We start from the raw sequence: 23,679 nt of genomic DNA on the forward strand, positions 1-23,679 counted from the left end.
GCCCGCCAGACGCATATACACATTTCTAATTCACTCAGAAACAGACACACACCTGTCTCACTGTTACACACACACACTTGCGCTGATTTTTACCTCCTGCTCTTTTCTGGAAACATGACCTGAAGCAAATTGTACTTTAGTGGCCAACAGGTTAAAGCAAAAGTGCAGTGAATCGCATGACTGAAATCAACACAACCTTTACACAGGGTACAATCTTAAATGCCAAATGAAGAACATTTTTTCTATCTGTGTTCATAGTATTGTCTTTTTAACCTATTTAATTTTGTCCTACAATTTCCCATCTGCTGAATATGCTCGCTTAAGTGTGCTGCCATCAGGGTGCATTAGGATTGGCTTTGAAATGGCATTTAAAAAAAACAAAATAAGTATATTGCTCCAAAATACTGAAGCCTTAATTTAAGGAAATAGATAGTCAAGCAGCTGGGTTTTTGTTAGCTTGCTTTGTTAAACCTAAATGGCTGATGGCAGCTATCAAGTCTCCCAGAAAACACCGGCTTTCTGAATCTACCATTAGAACAGAAACAGTAGTGTTGTAACCAGGTGACCTATTGCAAACAGCTGCATATTTCACACAAGAAGACTTGCATGACTTGCATGGTGCCCTGCAAAGAACTGAACCACTGGGGTAAACGTGACAAAGTTACCCGACTAACCTCAGATCCTGCTTTGCAGTGCAGGCCTCAGCAGATTAGCATTCGTGTCATATTGATGGCCATATTATTCATTCTCTTTGCAGCTTTCTTATTCTCTATGGGGGGAAAAATATCTGCTTTGCCTGTGCACTAACTTTTGGGGCAGGGCAGGTAGTGCACATAAATTATCAAGACTTTGTGTATGAACATGGAGCAATGGAAAAAAAAGGAGAAAAGCTATAGTCAAAGCAAAACAATGAGCCAAAATATATAGAGGAAGTTTAGTTTGTCACTTAGGTGTCTCCCTTTACATCACACAGAGTCATTTGATCCAGTGTTAGCTTAAAAATACTGATTATAGCATGAAACAACATTGAGTCAGAGATTTTATGAAAATTGGATGTATTTAGTCATACTGAATTTGCTGTTTTTGAGAGGCTTTTGTAAGCCAAAACTAATCTCTGTGAAAAACCCATATAATCCTATTTAAGAGAGTGTTGCATTTGCTGGCCTGTTTCAAAAACACGAGCAGCATGAGGGATTGTTATGGTTTTTTATGGGAACACATTGTACATTTTTTTTCCACTTAGAAATATCTTCAGAATTAATTTAAAAGTCGACCTGTGGACGTTCTTAACGGATAATTACCACATATAGTTCATCTCTGTGGGTTTTTTTTTTTTTTTAAATAGTGTATAGTATGTTAGCCCTTAAACCTTTAAACCAGCGTTCCTCTCTCCATATGGTCAACACTCTTTCCAAACCGGCCCCTCCTCTTCGCCATTGCTCGGTAAATACACTTCAATCCCCCACCTCAGAGCCATGCCAGGCAAGAGGTCCCAAAGGAACAGCTTTTATATGAGCTATAGTGAAACCTGAGAGGGGGGGCATAGACAGCTATTTGCACAGCATATCTATTTGTGGGATTCACGTAGCAGGTGGGCAACACTTTGCCTTGTTTGTCTATTGTGACCCACACAGCTCATCTGCATGCAGACATCCATGCACACAAAAACAAGCAGACAAAAATTCAAGCCAAAAAAAGAAAAGAATTATCTTTGGGGGGTTGTAATAATGGAGGAGCTTGAAGCAAATTAGTGAAAGATTAGTTTTGCATCTGACAAGGGGCTTTCAAGACAAACCCGTTAGAAAATACAGTATATGCTTCTGGTATTTACCTTGCTGATTGTCCCAGCAAAGGGAAATGTCACTCCATATTAAGTTTGCCACAGCCCTTGGAGCCAGTGGAATTTATTATCACATTTCTGCATAAAAAAGAGGCACTGCGCTATTGAAAATTAAATGAAGGTTCATCATGATACACATAATAAAACGGAGAGCTTTTATTGGACGGGAAGAGTGTATTATTTTATTTATTTTTTGAGATGCTTGACTGAATCTGACATGGACTACAACTGGGTTGTGGGCCTGAAATGCTTTAAGCAACGCATGTGACCAGACAAGAGCAAAGTTGCCCTGGAAGTCACCTGACTTTGTTGTTTACAAGAATGCACATGAAAAAACATTCAAAAGTCAGCTCTGTGAGGAAGAAGATCATTGTAGGAAGGATAATATAGACGCACAGTCAGTGGAATGTGTGACTTATGATGATGATCAGCTCGAGGTCATATCGGGCTTTAAGGTTATCAGAGGAAAACTTAAATCTAAAGACACGGGCTGCAGTGTTGTTAGAATCTCCCATGTTTGATAAGGCCAGTGTGCCGTAAATAACTGTTGCTGGGTGACGTGAAGGGCGCCCGGAAACCCATTTGCGCCTCAGCAACACAAACATAAGAGACCACACACACTGCAAAAAAACATGGGGAAAAAGTGCCATTAAGGGTTGTGTATTCTGATTTTTTAAAGTTACCTAAAATCTTAAATTAGGTCACGTGTACATGTCTACGCATAGATTGACTTTTCCCATTTGTGTAAAGATTTCTAAAAGACTTTCGAAATAAACTGCGAGGTTTTTTTTTCCGAGCCATGCAAAACTTGGGTGAAATCATCACAATCACTCAAACACACTTCCACCCCTCGTGTTCATCCCCGCGAACCAACGATGTTTTTTGCAGTGTGCGGAGTGGCACCGCTCTGCCGGCCGAGCTTGAGCTCTACTGTAAATGCGCCCTCCCCTTTTCTCCTGTTTTTTTATTTTATTTATTTTATAAATCTTTTGGACACACGCTTGAGATTTGCTCTAACAGCCTATTCCAGTTTGAAACACTCACTTAAGAGTGTCTCTCTCTCACACACACAGATACACACGCTACACCCCCCCTCCCAAAAAAGAACACACTCCTTCAACTCCATCGGTGGGGAGAACATAGCTATCGGATGAGATTTGTTTCCAAACGCGCACCGATGGCGGTGTGAGGCGTTTGGTTTGAGAAGTACGAGTGGCGCTTTGGATTTGTGGGCAATTCTTCTTCTTTTTTTTCTCCATTTTTTTTTTGTTCATCTGCTGAATCCTGCTTTAGGGAAATTAACAAAGATATGGATTACTCACTTTGTCTATTCCTACTCTTGGCGACCGTTTCGTCTGAGTCGAGCGGGCAATTCCCAACATCGCAGATGTGAGTACTGTACAGCTGAAAACAGCCTGTTGGCTTTTTAAAGTAATACGGTGTTGTATCATAGAAATTTTTATGTGGCTCTTTTTTCTGAACCTGTGTCATTATATGGCATGTTCGGAGATATACGGTAGATGCAAAGCAGCCTGGTAATCACTTAAAGAGAAACGTGGTGCTAAATATGCTTCTAAAGCTTACATTAAGTTTGTGAACGCGCACTTTGTGGGAAATTCTCTCGGAAGCAGAACAGTCCTCCTTCTTGCCAACTGATGATGAGGATTGTACACGGGCTTTGTCCGTTACTTTAACTTTGTGAAATATGATATTAAAAGCTGCTTCCCATTTATTGCCAGCCTGCAGCAGTGTGACATATGGCGGACTGTCACATGAATCATCCCAAGAAGGGAGACTAAGGTCTGAACTTTCTCTTAACCATGTCCACAGATAGTTCTGACATTTGGCTATATGTGTAGATTGCTGTAATGAATCACATTTGTTTACAATGCATGAAGTTTGAACTGTAAATAGGAAAGCATATAGAAAGCATACTCCTCAGTTTGCCTTTTTTGACAGCAGTTGGTTATTGACGGGTAAAATGACAGTTAATCCATTATTTATCCAGAATATTGATATTTTCGTCTTCTGCTGATAATATTGATGAATAATGGTAAATGTATTCATCATGACGGTTACTTGATTAGTAGATAATACAAATGATGATTGGTTTTCCAAATAAAATATTAGTTCCCTATTTTGCTGGACACATTTCAATATCACCTTGCATTGATTAGGCAATTGGTGATAAAGTTGTCTCAAACCTTCCTTAAAAGTTTAGTTTCTTGTGATTTCCAGCATGCAGACCAGTACTTCAGCTCAGTGTGGAAAACTCTGTTTGCCCTGCAAGATGTTAACTCGGTTTACAAACCCATGCCATCAAGTAGAGATATCGCTTGCACAGTCAAGCTATCTCTGGCTCTGTCTAAATTTGACCTTCCATATTTGCACTGCAGCATTAATAGATGTAACAGATGATCTGTCCGCAGCCCAAATTAAGCAAAAGTGTAGGAGTGCAAGCCTGTTCGGCTGACATGCTGAACCTCACACTTAATCAACAGGTTTAAGATATTCCAGATGGTTCTAAAGGAGCCAGGACTACAGGTTTTGGTTTTAAATGCAGCCCAAGTTCAGTCCTAGAGAGATGATGAGCTATGATGGCACTTAGCCTAATGGCTCAATATGGTGATGTCAGACTCGCAGAGTGGCCAGCCTACTCCCTATATTTCACGGGCACTAAGTGGATTGATCTGTGGGTTGTGTACATGATATTCATGTTGGTGTGGACGTTCACTCGCGGGTGCATGTTCACTCTTTTATTTTGCAAATATGAGTATTTATTTCAGAAGAAAGCACGCCAGAGTCAAACTATAAACCCACAGTTGTAATGCGCCTTCTTAAAAACATATTCTTTATTCCTTTATTCCTTGCTTCCTTCACTCCTTCCTTCTCCTCCCTATCTCATGGACTCGAAGTGTGACTGTATCTCTAGGCTCCATCTCTAACCTCACATGCCAGCATCTGTCTGTTCTCAGATCTTCATGTCCCCTCTCCTCCTCTCAGCCCCCCCTCCACGCCTTCTCACTCTGTTTCTCATCGCTCTGTTTCCGTCTCGTTCTTCCTCTGTCCGTCTTCTCCCTATGTGTCTCTTTAGCTCTCCCCTCTCGGCTTGTTTTGTTGCCAAAAGGCAGATGATTAACATCATCAAATCTGAAATGCAAAGTCTGATGTCATAGACTGTGCCCCAGAGATCTCTGCACCATTCAAACACACTGTTAGATCAGGAACGATAAAAAGACATGATGGAGATAAAGAGAAAAGGAGACAAGATGAAAATCCAGACTACTTGGCCTTATTGATTACAAACATATATAATATATGGACATTTTGCTACATAAATCCTGCCAACGTGCAGCTGACTGTTACCACACTTGCAGCCAAATACACAGAAAATGTCCAAATGTTTTGCTGCTATGTGCCATTTCATTGTGCTAACGTTCCCTTCTGATCTAAAGCTTGATCATATGCTTGTTCCTGGCTTCTACCCTGGTCACTGACACATATAGCTTGTTTTATCTTCATCCTACTAATTTCCACACTTTCTGTCACCCTCTGCTCTGTTTCTACCACTCTCACTTGCTTTTTTTTTTTTTAAAGCTAACTAGATTTCATGCTCAACCAGCTAAAGCGCCATGCGTCTTGTGTTTGTGGCCTCATCTCTGGCAATTAGTTGGCATAATGTGAGGAAATGCTTGATATCAAAAGAAAGCAGCAAGATATAAATCATGTACATATATATAAGTATATAAAACCACACTTAAAGTGAAAGCAAGCTTCACATTGAGCCCTCTGTGACCTTAAAGGACTAGTTCAACATTTATTACCAGTTCATATTGAAAACAAATTGTAAAGATACAATTTTTGTTTTTAGGTTCGGGGATTTGTAGGGTTTTTTTTCAAGCCAGCATAGGAGCATCAAAGTTCCTAGGAACAAACATATCTTTGTCTTTGCTGGCACAAAAAGTGCCTTGGTATCTGTCTAATTCACAATAAAGCAATGAAATCTTATAGAACTCACCTAGTGATACTGCTTATTATGGTCATTGCTTTTCTTTCAGTGGCAGACAGATGCCAACAAAGGCGCTTCTGTAGCCACTAGAGGCGTCACTTCCAGTGATTTAAGCCAACGAACCACACCTTTCAACCGTTTCAACTGAGCATTTTTAACATAACTGTGTGTTTTGTTTAATTTTATTTCGTTTTTAGGACAGACATTTGAGCATTTCTTCTTTAGTCTGTTCCTTAGCACTAATTAGCTGAAATCTGTCTCTCTCTCTCTTACACCCATACTGTTTGTAAATGCAGCCAAACCAGTGAGTGGCGTCCCAATGGCTATGTCCATCTTGTGTATACAGTCTGGCACTAACATCCTGCACAAAAAAAAAAGAAAAAGGAAAATCTGTGCTCAGATTTTGATGATTTGTGTATTATTTATTACTGTGTACTGCATTAGCAAGTGTCTGTGCATTGGACACATGCTGTTTGTTTATGGTTGCACCATGCCGGCCTAGTTTTATGATGTTAGCTGATAACTTTGTACTCAACCCTCCTGTTCAAATCTGGTTTATTTAAGACAACAATAGCCGAAATGCTAAAATCAAAGTTGAAGAAAAGGACTTTAATAATAACGCCTACATCCATAAAGGTACAATGTATTTGCAGTGTAAGCTGGGGAAATTTTGCTGGTTTTTACACTTAATTACTTGGAAATTAAACACTCAATTATTATTAATTTCATCTTCTGTGTAAATTTTTAGTTCATCGATTAGCTGAGTGGTAAGGGAGGCGATGCCTTCTAACATGAGCAGATGTGGGATGTATATATAAGATTTAATAGGATCTGAAATATTAGTCAGTTCTTTAAAAGTGCTTTTAGTTTGAATTTGTTAGGCTATGATTATCCTTTACTAGTTTTCTTCATAAGTTTCCCCCCCCCCCCCCCCCCCCCCCCCTTTATTAATCAGGCATAGTTTCCTTGAGGTTTGACTCGACACTCAATCATCCCAGTAGGCTGGCACCAACAGTGGCCTGTAATGATGGCTCAGTTTCTAGAAGACGCCAGACGTGTGCACCTTAGTTCACTGCCAGACTTCCTCTAGATCCCAGGTGCTTGGTGTCACTGCTGCTGAACAGCTCAGTCATAAAATGGAATAGGTTGCAGGAGCAAAAACAAAGTCTAATATGCTGATAAAGACAATAATCATGGCTTTAATCTGCTCTAATAATACAATTAGTTGAGTTTTTGCCTTGCAGCAAAGAAAACGTGTTAATACTTTTACATGCAAATTTCCATTACATCATCACTGAGCTGAAGAGCAGGCTCAAAAAACTTGTAACCCTGGAGAATCATGCTAGCCATAGCCCCTGTGTCCAAAACATTATTACTTTATGATTTTTATTTTTATAAATTCTGCTTTATTTTAGTCAAAAGGCTGTGGGCTTTGTTTGCTGATTGAGTCACAGAGCCGTAGAGCCTTTCTTCTTTCGTGCTTTGGCAAAGACTGGGCGATTAAGAATGTCTCATCTAATGAAAAAACAAAACAAAACAAAGACAAATGCATTCATTAAATTAGATTTCCCTTCAAATTTCATTCCAGTGTCAAATCTAACTTGGATTATGACACTGATAATACGGGAGAGATTTGAAAAGGATGAATCGAATGTAGTGAGCAGCAGATGGAAATAATCTGCTCGGGGCCGTCTAGGGTTTCCTTGGCTGTGACTTCGTCTTGGCTGTAAGGGAGTTAGTGCCAGCAGGTATATTTCAGGAGGCACGCTCAGAATCAGGCAGCTGACGGGGTAATATCTGTTACACATAAACATGCAACAGTGCAAAATCTTTGACCGCGAATAACGTTTGCTATTTACTCACTTTATTTTCCTTGACTCTTTCACATTTCTTTTGCTTTTTTTTTTTTTTTTTTATACACCTCACCCTTTAATTTCTCACTCATTTGTGTTTTTTCTTCTCATCTACTCACTCATTTTCCTTTGCCCCAGTCTGAGCTCTGACTATATTTATCCAGGACCTCTGTCTTTGGGGACGGGGGTGTTAAGTGTCCTGACACAGCTGTATAGGTAAAGATAGAGAGGCGTAGAGTGGCAGGGGGCTTCCCATAAATCGCCCTCCCCTCAGCAGAAGTTTTGAGCGTTCTTCTGCGTGAGTTTTCCTTAAGGTCTGACTTGGATTTGTAAGGAAAAAGACACACATACATACACATATGGTACATTAACACTTCCAACTTACGTGAAGAAGAAATGTGGGGAGGAAAAAAAGCTCACATGAAAAATCCCAAGAATTTTCCATTGCACCGTTGCCTGGGAAACCCTGGGAATAGTTAACAGCTGTTGGGATAGCAGCCCTCTTTGGTACAGGAAGCACATCTGTATGTTGAAACAGAAAGCAAGGGCACTACAGTTCAAGGCAGAAATTTAGGATATTTCAGGGAAGCTATCAAAAGTTAGTCAAGTAATATAGCGGCAAAGATACAGAAGAGCAGTGTGAAAGCGGCAGATGTTTGAAGAGAGAGGCTGTTTGTGACTGAAAGTTGAACATCATACCCTGTGGCTTCTCTTGTCTGTTCTGTCTGTATTTGCATGAGCCAGAAATGTGTCATCAAGCTTGATACACGGCACAAGAAAGCAACATGATCATGAACAACATAATCATTTAATTAAACAATTTGACAGAAAGAAAAAGTATCACTGCCTTATGAAGAATTTTAATTTGTGAGAGTTCATTAAGTGTTTCCTATAAATATTTAGAGCTGTGGTTAACGACTCAGTAAGTTATTATAATAACGCACTAGTAGCACTAGTAGCTTTAAGTGGATAAAACACACTGTAAGCCCATCTGATGTGTTATATTTTGAGCGAGGCCCATGATGGCTTGTGATGGTGCCTCTCGAGCCCCTTAATGGAGCTGCATTGAGACATAAGAGCAGCGGTCCTCAGACACCAACACTGGCACTGTGTGTAGCTGTCAGGGGAGACTAGTATTCAGTGTAGCACTAACACTAGTCTGCTTGTGTAGGCGTTTAGAATGACGTTAATTGGACATTGTGGCTAGAGGGGGCTTTCAAATCTCTATTTATACACATCGTCCATCCAAGATAGTCTGTATGTGTAGTGAGGCTGAAGGGTAGGGTCTGATGTATGGATGGCTGGGTAGGGAGTTTGCTCAGAAAGTGTGAAGGTGACAGAGATGTGGAGGTTTAGTCATCTGAGCAGAGTTCAAAATGACATGTCGCACGGGGAAAGACAGCTGGAGGGGTGAGGATGAGTAAGAGGAAGAGTAAATGCACTGAAATAGTTCAAAAGAATAAAAACTTTTGTTATAGCTTTGTTTTCAAAGACTAAAGGATGAAAGATTGTACATAATGTCATGAAATTAGATTTCCACTACATGCTTACTGTGGCCAAAAATGTACAATAATAAAAGAAACCATTGTGATATTGATACAAGAGATGTGAATCAATTTCTACCAGCCCTGTTCATCTTTACGTTAAGTGCTGTGTCTTATGGATCAAGAGGCTTATCAAGGTGACAATGTGAGTCAAGGTGGTATATTGTGACGGTGGCTTTGACTCGGACGTGCAGTGAGAGTATGTCCGAGTTGACAGTGATTCAAACTGGTTGTACATTCAGAATGTGGATATAGTGTTGTGCTCTTGGTAAATTCACCAAAGAAGTCTTTTTTTTTTAAATTTAGACACAAGTATGTCTGATGGCAAACCTTTTAAAAAGTGCCCACAGGAAGCGTAATCTTAATTGAGTTACTGCTGTTTTTCTTTACACAGTGCTGGTATCTCACCAGTAGGTGAAATTTCTCTGCAGCAAGTACAGACACTTTCAGGTGTCACAACAATTCTGCTTTCTCTGATTTTATGTGTTGAGACACCTGCAGGGAGAGGTTATACAATGGAAGCTGTTAAATACACGGCGTTTGACATGGATGGTGGGGAGGAGGTCGACTATTGGCTAAGAGGACAGAGAGTCAGTCCCAGCTCGTCGTGCTTCAGAGTGTGAGGTCAAACGTGGGCAAGGGTAGGGAAAAAAGTCTGACCCCAGTTCCCCTGTGGCAGTCTCATGCTGTCAGAGACAAACAGAGCAGTGCTCAGATAACCAAATGGCCCAGTCGGAATTTGTTACCTTGTATTTCTTGTAAATAGATGAGTGAAGGGAGGAAGGTTGTTTTTTGTAGCACAGTCGATTTATGGATGAGAAAAAAGAATTAAAACAACTAAATGTAGAAATAAGAACACTTCAATACACCACAATAATGGCTTTTTAGACAGGTAGCCCTAAGTTAGATAAGCGGTTAAGCAAATGAATGGATATTGCTCTTAACTACCTATTTATTCCTTCTTCCACAAGACTCAGTTATTTCTCTGCAAGAAAATAAAGTGGCATCAACAGTGGCGGTCCTAGTCTGTTTGGTGCCCTGGGCGAACACTGTTCAAAAGATTCAGTAAGCTACATCAGTGTGTACTGTTTACTATCATAGCCAAGTGGCTAACAAACATAAACAGAAGTTTTTGCTATCCCTACTAATTAATGTTATCTTGTTGTATCTCTGTTGTGGTCAGTGCTATCCTCTATGCCAGGGGTCGGCAACCCTAGGCACGCGTGCCAGCTGTGGCACGCGAAGGGTTAACTGATGGCACGACGATAGCTGGACTGGCTATCGGGCATATCGGGCATTTGCCCGGTGGGCCGATGGTGATTTTTCGTCTTTATGGGCCGATGATTTTTTTATTTTTTTTGTAACGGTACAAAAAATGAAAGGTGGTGGATTGGCCAGGTGCTGGCCGGTGTGTAAAAATAACTCAGTTGTTTGGTGGTGGCTATGGCGTAGCTTCCACAGATTCAGTCACATTAGCAAGTGGTGGAGGCCAGCAGGCGGTTGAGAGAAAGGGGAGGCAAGAGGAGAGACCCGAGGCAACCGCCGGTCCGAGTGTCAGGTGAACTGAACTTCAGGTAAGAAGTTATAACCTGCAGCCTATCTGGGTCAGATATAAACCAAGTTTAGGTGTAGTTTATTTTCGTTGTGCTGACTTTTTACAGTCAGTTACAATAACTCGTACTGCGTGCTAGCTAGCATGACGGAGTTTCTATACAGCTGGGTGGGTGCTATGATGTTACTGATAGTGAACTTTATTTTATCCATAAGGTTAGTTAGTAGAGTTGCCAACCGTCCCGTAAAAAAACGGAATCGTCCCGCATTCAGAGAAAATATTACGCGTTTCGTATTGAGCTGAAAAGGAACGCAGTTTGTCCCAGACTTCAGCTAGAATGGAAAAAGACAGAAAGCTGGAGTTATTCTGTCTTTACGCTGCACAGCTGCCTCTTCTTCTCTCATTCTCTCACCCTCCCTCTCCTGTTGCTACTGAAACCAGGAGATGTCCTTACTGAATCATCAGAGCTGAACACGTGCTGGAGAAACAGGTTTACCTTTTACCTTTTACCCAGTCCAGCCCTGGGCACAACCTGCAGTGAATTAATCTGAGAAGGTACATTAAAAAATAAATGGCGGTGCACATCGCAAATAGCTCGCATTGGCACATTAGTTGTGCCGCGTCTTAATGACGGTATCTTAGCTAACAACCCCAACTATCAGATTCAACTTGTAATTGGCTAAAAATAACTTAGCCTACCGGTGAGAGGGATGTTGTTAGCTTTCCACATTTCGACACTTCAAATGCTTCAGGAGCTGTCCGCTCAGCATCAGCATCAGCACCACGGAAATACACGGATACATCCATAGACTCGAGACAGAATTCACAATGCATTTTTGGGATTTTCAGGCGTATGTATGAGCAGCTAGATTTGTCTTGCATTAAATGGCTGAGTTAATGCCAGTTAATGCAACATCGAAGCAGCTGGAATCCATAGCTGTGCGTGTTCATGGAGCTTGCATTTTCACCTGCTGGACATCACTACCTGACAAGTTTAACTGTCTTCAGAACATTGCAGAAGCCCTATTGACAGTATTTGGCTCTACATACTGTAAACTGACCCACAAGGCCAGTAATGTTGTGGGGATGGAGCTGGACTCTGTATATATTAGTGCTGTTTCTTAAATGTGTAAAATCTGTAACATAATTTATTGTTTGGAGTGTAGTCTGTTACTGTTACTATTTTTCAGATTCTTCTTGGAGCAACTGTAACCCACATAATTTCCTTAGGGATTATAAAGTATTCTGATTCTGATTGTTTCAGGATACATGACCTGTCATTATCCAATGACACATCTGCTTACCTGCATCTTTTGCTCGTTTAGCCTCCTCTTCTTTTCTCTTTTTTCTAAACTGAGCACCTGATGGCTTTGAACATTTCTTGTCCATCTTCCATTGGTTTTAATTTTGCACTCCAGTATGAACACCTATCCCCCAACCCGTGGATCACCACGACATAACCTAATAGATCTACACCTTGGTTCACAGATTCACTTTGTCTTGGATTTATTTCTGGGATTTTGCACAACCCAGGATTCAAATCATGAATACATAATGGGCTTGGATTGACAACATTATGAATGAAATGTGCTCTATTTGGAAGCACCTGGCCCCCCTGCCCTTTCGACAGGTTGTGTGAGACTTTAAATCATTAAACTGTAAATTATACATTGTTATTGATCCCTTTACCCCTAGTCCTAAAGTGTATATTTATATTCTTACTCTTCTTATATTTATTGTTTGTTTACTTGCACTGCTGTAACTGGAGCCTCGTTGTCTCGCCACCGAGGGCTCTCGCACTCACTTTTCACGTATAGAATTTCGAAAAATCTTCGATGCAAATTATAAGCCTGTATCATAATGTCTGGTGTTTTCCTGTTTGTTGGTTTGTTTTTATTTTGTTTTATTTTGCGGGTAGATTATTAGATGCCACTCCAGCCAGTCAAAGAATCCCCCGCCCTTACTCCCAGCAAATGTGCGATAGAAAACCAATCGGTGCCTATGACATCTCCAAAATGTGCTGGCATGATGTCGGGAGAGTATGAGTACGAGCAACTTTTTTGCCGATGCCCGTGATGCCGCCCCCACCACGATGCCACCCTGGGCAACCGCCCATGTCGCCCATATCAAAAAACGCTACTGGGTATCAACAGCGGAAATACATTCAAGAATTGGTCAAACAGCGGCAGCTTTCACCTCCCTCTGATGGTACATCTGGAAGAAAACAAACGTCACCCTTACCACCAAAATTCGCCTGTACCGCACACCGGTATTGCCCATTCTTCCCTATGGGTCGGAGATCCTCAATCATGACCTCAACAAGCTTGAGGTCTTCCAAATGCGCTGCGATCCCTCTGTGATCATCAGCAGCGTGATACGTAGTCAATGTCACCAGCAGGCCCAGTGGAAGAGCTGATTAGGAAGCGATGACTGCAATGGTTTGGCCACATCTGCCGCATGAGAAATCATCGCCTTTTGATGCAACAGCAACCCGCCCACTGGAGAATCAAGCGTGACGCGCCCAAGCAGACTTGGATCAAGCAAATTGAAGACAACCTTAGACAAGGACGTCTAACCCTCGAGCAAGCAAAGGTGAAGGCAGGAGACCACAAGGCCTGGAAGTGCATCGTTGACCAAGATGGAAACCCTACGGCACCCACAGCGACGTATTGGCTTTGTGAACAACCTCCCTTGCCAGCCACCAGCTAGGGACAAAAGAAGAAGAAGAAAGATTTCTCTGCCAACAGGTGGAGGTATCTGAGCTAACGGGAGAAGTTTTCCTGCAGTTTAGGCAACAAAACTATTTGGTAAGGATTGGGGCAAAGATCGTGCATTGGTTAAAATATACTGATTGTGCCTACTATGCCTGGTGTATTATTGGTTAGTTATGTCACCCGCCTGTTAGTATATTTTATTTGTATTTTGTGCTTTATATTTGTATTTATTATTGCTCTTAACTCATTCTGTGAAGCACTTTGGCATACCTGTGGTTTTTTAAATGTGCTATATAAATAAAATTGTATTGTATTGTATTGTATTGATTACCGTCGTTTTCGAGTGCCTGTCTGGCAGAAAGCCATGAAGGCAATCTGTATTTGCTGAAAAACTAAAAGGATTTTTTTTTTTAAAAAGTAGTTGAGAGGTGGAGGTTGGGCAAAGGTATTAGCAGAGGACGTAATCGTCTAGTCAAATAGCTGCGATGTACATGTACATAACTTTTTAATGTTTTTTCCCCTGCTCTACAGTAATGTCCAGCTACTAGGGTGATCTTTTTTAACTAAAAGAAGTGTGCCAGTCCCAAGCCTGGATAAATTGAGGGTTGCGCCAGGAAATGCTTCTTTGCTGAAATTCTTGACATTCTCATCCATTTCCTGTGCCACCACTTGGGAAATAAGGGACCAGCTACAATGTTCTATATATTTATTTCTAATAAAATGTCAAACCTGAGCCTATATAACATATTTAAATATTTTGATTAATTTGATTGACAGTCACAGTTTTGTCAAGAGTCAGTCCTTAGGTTTGAGAATCTGGAATAATGTCTTTGGATCATTATCTATCTATTGATATACAGTATATCAGTTTACACTGATATGTGATCTTCCAGTCAAAACATTTAGAAAAGCCACAGCCTCAAAAAAACACAAACAAAGAAACCAACGCCCCCCAAAAAACTATAACAAATGTATGCTCTCTCCTGCAAAAGTGTCCTTTTTGGGGACCATTTCTCAGGCTGTCACTTTGAGCTCATCTTCTGTGACAGCTGTAATTCTTGGACATCTTATGGGTTTTTTTCTCTAGTTAATTTCACAGAAACTCGGAAGACACTATCATCTTACTTTGAGCATCATTAATTTATTTTTTCTGTGACATCCAAAAGTGTTACACAAGGCATTAAAATTAAGCTGTGCTAAAGAAATGAATAACTGAAAAAGAACTTGAAAGATTTCTGTAAATATACCTTGTGGTTCTTTTGGTGCTCAAATTATCTGATTATTATGTAATTGTCTTTGACCAGGAAGCCCCACACAGTTAAAACATGAAGCAACATCCCACAAATCCTGCCATTCAAAGCTAAGTAAACACCTGAAGTGTTGCTCAGAAGTTCAGTTTAGCATAACAATATAATTCAATATTCAAGTTCACCTATAAAACCAGTCCCAGTGGAATCAACTTCCTGTAACCTACACCTTGTCTCTCCATGCACGACTGCCCACCAGCATTGCCCCATCATTTCAAAGTTATCTCATGCAATGTCAAGTCAGCTCTTCCGCAACTGTAATTACCCTCACGTAAGTGCTTGATAGAGCACAAAAAATAAATACTGTCAAGGCTTTACTTAAACAGAGCTCTTCAGAGCTAGGCAGGGGGCTAGGCTAAAACGCTCTGCATGACTCGCTAAGAGGAAAATATAGAGGAGAGGCTGAAGCATCAATAACGTCCTACCATAGAGGATAATGAGGCCGAGAGACATTTACAAAGCCTGCAATTATGGTGTTATTGACCTCAATAAAGGAGAAGATATCATCACTTGTCTCCTTTGTACTTTGTTGTGATACATGTAGGAGGAGGAAAACCAGCTGGGGGAGGGGCAGAGGAAGGAAAGTTCTAGCACTCCGAGTTCATTTAAACTTGGTAAGGAAGCAATAGGTAGGTTATGTGATGGAAATGTAAGCTTTCACTATATGAAGTCCTAATTTGCAAAATTAGACACAACAAACAGACAGACAGCAGTGTCACTGCTGGAGGGAGAAAGACAAAATAAAGTGAATTAAGAGGAAAGACCCAAGCAGAAATAGTATACTAAGCCATTAGTGGTAGCTTTACACCAGAGGGATAAAGCCCATGTAAGAAAGGAGGGAAAGGCACGAAGAAAAAGACAGGAAGAGGGGCAGAAAGTGACTGTTTGTCTTCTCCAATGCTCTGTCAAGCTTGCTGCTTATTAGATGCACTATCCCCCAATGGCTCAATTACATCCATTCTGGCATCCTCAAACATCCCTATCCTTTTTGTGCATGTTCTCAGCTTCCAGTAATAGTATCAGGCTTGTTCTTCTCTAAGAACAGATTAGAAGCCCAAATTACTACTATTAGAGGAGGATTTTAGCTTTCAAACTGTCACCCACTCTTGGAAACCATAACTCAACTTGATGGGACTTAAGGAGGGAGGGGGTTTGCTTTTGGATGCTTTTTCCGTGACAGTTTTGATGGAATTAAGAGATCAGATGTGGATCTGCAGACTGGCTTCAGAGTATAAAAACATGAGGATGTTTACAAGGCAAGAGGGCGCTGGAGTGGAAATTCTGAGATTGGATATTGAGCCCTGGATTCTTGTGCGCTGCTTGCACACGAGCATGCTGGGCCTCTGAGGTGGTGTGAGGCTGATTTTTCAGTGATTCAGTAAGGATGACGTCCAACAATGCTTAATCAATATTCTAGATTTTCACTCGGCTCTGGGTGTCAGATTTGTTTGCTTTTTTTCTCTGTGAGTAAAACAGAAGGAAAGAAAACAAAAAGTCTAGCAATAAGGCTTGGAAATGATTTGGGCGTACTTGAAAACCCCTACTGCTGAATGACAATGTAAGGTCATGTTTGAAAACAAAGAAACGGATGTGCTTTTTCCTAGATTTACTTCATGCTGCATGAAATTGGACTATTAATACAATAGATTTCAAGTGAGATGAGAAGACTTGGCTGCCATCAAACTGCTAGTGCCTGCTAACCAGTGAGATGTGAAAAAAAAAGTGTTTAATGACAAACTCTTCAAACGCTTTGACAGCAAAAAACATAAGAATACAGTCTGTGGGGTATTTATTTAAAAATCCCTTGCTGCTTCCTCATAAAGATGTAGAAATACATTTGGTATAAAAGTACAGATAGGAGAAAAATACTGGGAGGAAGTCCTTCTACTGAACTCCATCTGGGAACCGTCTTTTAATGCTGGATTACAAACTCCACACCCGTTGAAAAATTCTGTGTGCTTTTCATGTAAACTCTGAATGATGGGGCTTCACTATTTGAAAAGTAGAAACAAAGTCGTATTCAAGGACAGTTTGAGACATTTATCTAAAAAATGTGTTCATGTTGTTAAAGCATATTGAAAATACCACTTCCTGTCTAGGGGGCAGGAGTTAGCCCCAGTCAGTCCGCTTATATCCGATCTTTACTTATGTTGATTTCCAGTTACCCTTGGCCCAGTAACCATCTTTCTAAGTAAACTACCTTTGAAGACAACAGTCTCCTCAATATCTCTCCCCGGGGTAATTTATTTGCCATTGTAGGATCTTTCAGAATGGTCCTTATCTAAGTATTTCAGAAACTCCTCACCTACAGCGATTTCTGTCCACACAACCGTCTCTGTGGTTTATAGAGAATGGTCTGAAAAAGAGAAAATATCCAGTGCCTGGCAGTTCTCTGGGTTAAAAATGCCTTGTTGATGCCAGAGGTCAGACGAGAGTGGCTAGACTGCTTATAGCTAATAGGAAGACAACAGGAACCTAATTAAATATATAGCAGTAGAAAACACACCAGTTTCCACTCCTGTCTGCTAAGAACAGGAAACTGAGGCAGCACGTGACATGGGTTCAATGAAATATGGCAATGAAAGACTGGAAAAACACTGCCGAGTCTTTGATTTCTGTGGCCTCCTTCAGATGGCAGTCAGAATTCAATCTAGGCAACAGGAAAGCATGGATCCATCTTTCATTCTATCAACAGGTCAGGCTGCTAATCATGTAATGGTGTAGGGGATATTTTCTTGGCACACTTTGGGCCCTACCCGTGCATGTCCATCCCTTTATGACCACAGTCTACCAATCTTCTGATAGCTGCTTCCAGAAGGGTAACGTGCCGTGTCACAAATCATCTCAAACTACTTTCCAGAACATAACGATCAGTTCACTTTACTCAAATGGCCTTCACAGTCACCAGATTTCAATCCAACAAAGCACCTTTGGGATGTGGTGGAACAAGAGATTCGCATTACATGTATGTGCAGTTAAATCAACAGTGAATGTGTGAAGCTTTTATGTGAAGCTTTTATTTTTCTACGGAGAAAAATCTTGGAGCAATGTTTCCAGCACCTTGTTGAATCTACACTTAAATTTATGCCATGAAGAAGTAATGCAGTCACTGCTAGAGTCTGTGCATTTGATTTGGAATTATGGATTTGCTAAGAAGTTGAAAGTCAAAAGTCTAAAAAAACAACTTCTGTTTCCAGGATTACTAAAGACGTTTTAATTATAAAAGGTTGACTTTTGCATTTCCTCCTCCAACTTTTTCTTGGCATGTCTCACTGCCCGCATTCACTTCTTAACGGAATGATGGCCAAAAGCCTGACATTAAAATCCAAGTTCCAGAGTGAAATTATCATTAAAATGTCAATTTTAGTTGACAGTTGCACTTTTAATTAATTAGTACTTATTTCATGACAAGTGGCTTTAACGGAGGATTACAGACATAAGTCTTAAACCTCAGAAATAAAAACTTTTAATGGTTGTAAAGCCTGTAGTTAATAAAAGCTTTAGATATGTTTATGGTCTCGACATGACGTATGTATATAAATACCCCAGATGTGAATTTTGAAGCTATTATTCCTAAGACGATTTGCTAATCATACCTTATTTTCTGCAGTAAAAATAAAAACACCTGTAAAAAGAAATCCCATTAAAATTTTGTCAATGGAAGCTGAACAATGCTAACTTACTGAAGAACAATAATCCTTGCTGCATTATATTTACTATTTTTTAGCATAGAATCACATTTATCTTCTCTTAATGTATGAACCCCACTACACTTGTGTATGAAACCTCATTATCGGTTATAAAAGGGTATGAAACCTCAAGCTGATTGCTGCACAGCACCTAACAGCTTGAGGTTGTGGTTTTGAAGTGTACAAATGGGAGAGAGAAGAGCACAAATTTCCTCAGCAGTCACACATAGCTAAGCCAGAGGGGATAAAGTGGTCAGAAGTAAGGCAGCTGTGCTTTCATGCTGAGTCGTGTTCTCTATTCTGGGATTGTGTCCACTTCCCAGCATTCAACCCTTGAATATGACAGTCTACTCTTAACTGGCTCAGCGAGGCTACTTGGCCTTCATTAAGCTTGTTATGGTGAGTCAGGATGTTGAAAATGATGTTTTTTCACCTCCCTTTTCCTTTCTTTTTTTTTATTTTTTATTTTTTTACCTTTTTAAAAAAAAAACAACTTTATTGTAGTTTTAAAAAAAAATTTTTTTAATCAATTTCACTAGTAAGGGTTTTGTCATCCTTTGGTCCATCACTCAAAATGCGCAGGCATAAATGTGTCAATTTCATCAATTTCATTACATTAAAAGCTTCTTGAAATGGTCTATGCTTTTCCTGCTGACCTTTGACCCTGGCAACTCCCATCTAACCTCTGTACAACCCACTTTTCTCTGGTTTCAAATGAACCTGGACACACACACAAGGACGTACGCACGCATAGACACACGTATACATGACAAATGGCCTAAGAGAGGCAATCATTAGAGCAATGGAGGCTAAAAGAAAAGGGGGGATGGGCTACTTTCCCCTGTGGCTGTGAGGCTACCACTTTCCTCATGGTCACAGGGGTCAAGCACGAATTAAGACACATCATTTTCGTCAAGGGAGCAGCTCATTTAGTAGTGAGGAAGTGTCATGCTTTGTGACATACACACTATAGTTTCTGCTGCGCTATCCTTCTGTTGTAGCAATATTGACATCGCTGGCTAGCACCTCATTTAATTTCACACCGTTTAACTCATTGGCACACTTATGCATACAGCTGAGGACGTGGAAAAAACGTGATGAAATTTTAATGTCATCCTTTCAGAGTTGGAGCGGGAGCCCTCAGATGACCTGTTTGTCTAAACTCCAACCAAGTGTGTCCCTAACTGTCTAAATTCAGTGAACCTGGGATGATCTGTACCGTATGTGCACTGAGTCACATTTCACTATCATAAACAAGTGAGATGGTTCGAGAGCTTCTCATTTCGTGTCTAACGAGTATAAAACTGTTCCAGGCTCAAAGTGTGAGCATGTTTAAAGTCCAGGGAAGTCAGTATAAGCTGACATGAAGCCAACTTTTATCTAGTAAACTTTTACTGTCAGTTTGCCTGTTGAAGTCCGTTTGTCCAGCTGCTGCCCCCTCAGCTCATTTGTGCTGCTGAGAGACAGCTGGTTCTGACGCTGAACAGAGGTCGGAGTCATCGTGAGGGCAAGCATCACTGTCAGTGCTTCACTAGTCCCCTCTTTTTTTTCTTTCTTTACTTCTTGTCTTTATCTGCCTTTGTGATTACTTGTGATCAATCATCTAATCAGTAACCCTCCTGTTAATTTTTGTTTTCTTCCACTGGAATCCAGTTTTCTTCTGCTCCAGTTTAGGTTTTCTATCATAGTTTCTCCTTTTTCTTTTCTCTCTTCACTGGGAAGGAACATTGACTTCATTACCTCCTCATCTATTCTGTCCTTTGTCATCTTGCCTCTGAGCCGTAAATCAATCTTAGCATCATGTCAAAGTTGCATCTAAAGGACAGAGGAGCGAGGACGATTGGTGGAAAAGCTATAATTGAGGAAGCGTAGGTGTATCATAGAAGTGTTTTTTTTACCTGTGACACAAGAAAAAAGTTTTTTTTTTAATTAACTGTTTCGTCAGACTTTCTTTTCCATTTAAGGTACTTTTCCTTCTTCTTCTTTTTCCTTCTTCTTCTTCTAGGGTTACCATAGAAGAAGCGGGTTATCTGCCTCCATCTCAGTCTATCACTAGCGTCCTCTTCTGTCACACCAAATCTTTGCATGTCCTCCTTCACTATATCAATCAATCTCCTCTGAGGTTTTCCTGTTTTTGTTCTGCCATGCAGCTTTACTTTAACATCCTTTGTTCCTGTGGCTACAATGTAGCTTGCCGTCACCAGTGTGTGAATGTGTGTGTGAATGGGTGGATGACTGAACGTGTAAAGCGCTTTGAGGTCCTTAGGGACCAAGTAAAGCACTATACAAATGCAGGCCATTTACCATTTTTTTCCCAATATATCCATTACCCCTCTTCTGCATATTAAAGACATGTGTTTCACATAAACTTCACTGTACTCTACTGTGGCTTTAAGTCCGGTGAAGCAGGCTAAATGTCATATACCCAAGAGCAATGTGGGGTTCTGCATTTCCCATAACTCACAAACTTGTCTGGCGACATTGCTAAAACAGATCAGTAGTACTCAAACTACTCAGACTAGAAATTGGGCAGAAAAAAAGGGCTTCAATAACTGCCTGTCATAAAATAACTGCCCAGTGAGACAAGTTTAAGAGCCAAAAGTCTTGCAGTCCCAGCAGGTCTCACACTTGGCTCAGTTGCATGTGGTTCCTCCTTCTCGTGGCCTTGCAGGCAACAGGCTGCGTGGCATTGCACAGCTCACTGACCCTTTTTAGATGGTTTCTCCCTTTTTGTTTTCACAACCGTTTTCACCATTTCTTTTATTATAGCAATGGGATCAGGAAAAAAATCTGATAAGAGGAGAATGTTTGTTTATGGATGTAACTAATCAGAACACTATTTTTACTTTTAGCAGTTACTCTGGTGATTTTTAAATAAAAATCAGACTGCTTACAAAAAAGGCAGAATGAGACATTAGCAGTTCGTTTTATTACATGATGCTACAATCTATCATAAAAAGGGTCTAAGGAGCAGCAGACACAAAAGGGAAATGGTCACTTTAATTCCCAGCTACCCAGCTACTGTAGTTAGATCATTTCTCAGGACCATATTTTATTGTTTATTGCCCTTACACAAAAAAGCTCTAAACTCACCCTGCAACTTTCAATGCTTCACACTTAGATTTAATTCAAATATACTGTTCACTAAAAAAAGTGATAATTTTTCCAAAGGATAAATAATTATGAGTGAAATCATGCTTTGAAGATGACATTTTGTGTAGCTGTTCAAGACTAAGTTTAACTCTTGTTGAAAAAAATGGACCAATAAGTCTACTTTATAGAGCACAGCTACAGTACACACATCCACACATCCACACATGCTCACGGTTTCCCCATTAGTCACCTGTTGCTATGCCCCACCCCTTCTTCCTTATGGACAGCTGGGCTCACAAACTCTGCTTAATGTGCTCAGTGAACCTTGCTTTGACCGAAGCATTGAGTCCATGCAGTCATAAATCCTACAAGTAAAATCTAAATCATCTTGAAGGCTGCTTCCAGGTGATTATAGCATATTGTCTTATTTTTAAATTAATTCATTAGGATGTGTGAACATGTACATGTACAATGACAATAAAGGACTATTCTATTCTATTCTAGTCATGTGTGCTGACCCTCTATCATTATCTGCTATCAGCGACTAGCAGCTGTTGCTCTAATGGAAACCAAGAAACCAGTAACTTTAAAATGGTGATAGCTATCTTGGAGGGCATTCATTTTCCTTCCAACTGTTTAGACATACTGAATTCATGGACAAAGAAGGCATCACTTAAAGTAGATCTCATAGCATATTACTGACTGTACTGATGTGTTAAAATGCAACAAGGCTGATAAATAAGTAAATAATAAAATGAATAATTTATTTTCGACTTGAACAACGAAATCTCAGATGTGTTCTGATGTGTTTTGAAGTTACATAAATCTAAAGCCTAATAAATGCTCATCTGTCTCTGTCTTGCTCTTTTATGTCTTTCTTCTCTTTCTGTCCTTTTTCACATCAGAAGAATACATTAACCAGCATCTCACCCCTGAGGATGTGATACTCTCATGCTGCCAACTTTGAATAGGTCTTGCCTTAATGCACAGCTCTTGTGGAGTAGAGTAATGCATTATCTTGTCTAACACTTATTATATCACGCTTCCCCTCCAGTGGATCTATATAGATAATCTAGCATAGGTATTGATATAGTAAACAATAAAGGCCAGCTTAGGTCATATGATTGCAATGGCTGCATTCAAAATGAATAAAAAATTTTTTAGACTTTCTATTAGCCAAGGAATGATCAGCTACTTTCTTTTTCTGTTCACAGGATAAAGGAATGGGTGGACCAAATGCAAAAAGATTTGATCGCTTTAACAGACACAGCCACTGGCATGCAGGACCTAATAGAGGTAAGACTGCCTGTCATGCATATACGCCAAGTAAGATTTCAAATGTGAACTGAAATATGAGTGAGTTCTCCTTATTTGTGGATAAAGGGGTGCAACGCTCTTGGTTGATGTTTTTGATCAGAGCAAAGATTTAAGAGCATCCACACAGCCAACACAAAGAGTCCTACTAATTCTCTGCCTGCTTTTTTTGATGGGTGATGGAGGCGACACATACGTTTGTGAATGCAGTGACTCAAGAACAAAGCGACAAATACATTTTCAAATTCATACAATACTTGTATCTACTAAACATCTCAGATGAGTTCAAATCTCAGTGATCTCAACCTCAAAGTCAAGGCCAAATTTTCTGAAAATCTTGTGCCATAGCTACTATGTTCATCCCACAATATAGATTGAATGGGGGTTAACCCAGACTAATAAATATCTAACAAAACTGAAGTTTTTCATGTCTCACACATAGGTATCATATACCTATCATACACCCCAAATACCAGTACTGACACTGTGCTTAATAAATCGTTATTGTTTTTACAGTTTGCACCAACTGTGCACAAACGATTTCTATAAATAAATTTATATCTATTCAAATCCATATTTACAGGACGAGAACAAAATATTATGTGTAATTTCTGTCACTTAATACTCTTAGTCTCATTAGCTCTCTCTGCACGACCTCAGGTGTCACAACACATCACCAGTCTTCATATAGTAGTCTCTCATTAGACATAACGCTGCATCTGCATCATTTCATTTCACCAGCACACTGTACACACTCACATGAG

At 40.2% G+C, this 23,679-nt stretch overlaps 1 protein-coding gene across 1 annotated transcript in view; it reads left to right on the plus strand.

Annotated features, from left to right (window-relative positions):
- The first annotated feature begins 2,742 nt into the window (after positions 1 to 2,742).
- cacna2d1a (calcium channel, voltage-dependent, alpha 2/delta subunit 1a) overlaps positions 2,743 to 23,679 on the plus strand; it is a 102,611-nt gene continuing 81,674 nt past the window's right edge. Inside the window, exons 1-2 of the mRNA XM_080887337.1 lie at positions 2,743 to 3,229; positions 22,816 to 22,897. Coding sequence (XP_080743463.1) covers positions 3,150 to 3,229; positions 22,816 to 22,897 — 162 coding nt within the window. The 5' untranslated portion in view covers positions 2,743 to 3,149. The remainder of the gene's footprint in view (positions 3,230 to 22,815; positions 22,898 to 23,679) is intronic.

This window comes from Rhamphochromis sp. 'chilingali' (genome assembly GCF_963969265.1).
Source record: "Rhamphochromis sp. 'chilingali' genome assembly, chromosome: 7".
Classification (NCBI taxonomy): domain Eukaryota; kingdom Metazoa; phylum Chordata; class Actinopteri; order Cichliformes; family Cichlidae; genus Rhamphochromis; species Rhamphochromis sp. 'chilingali'.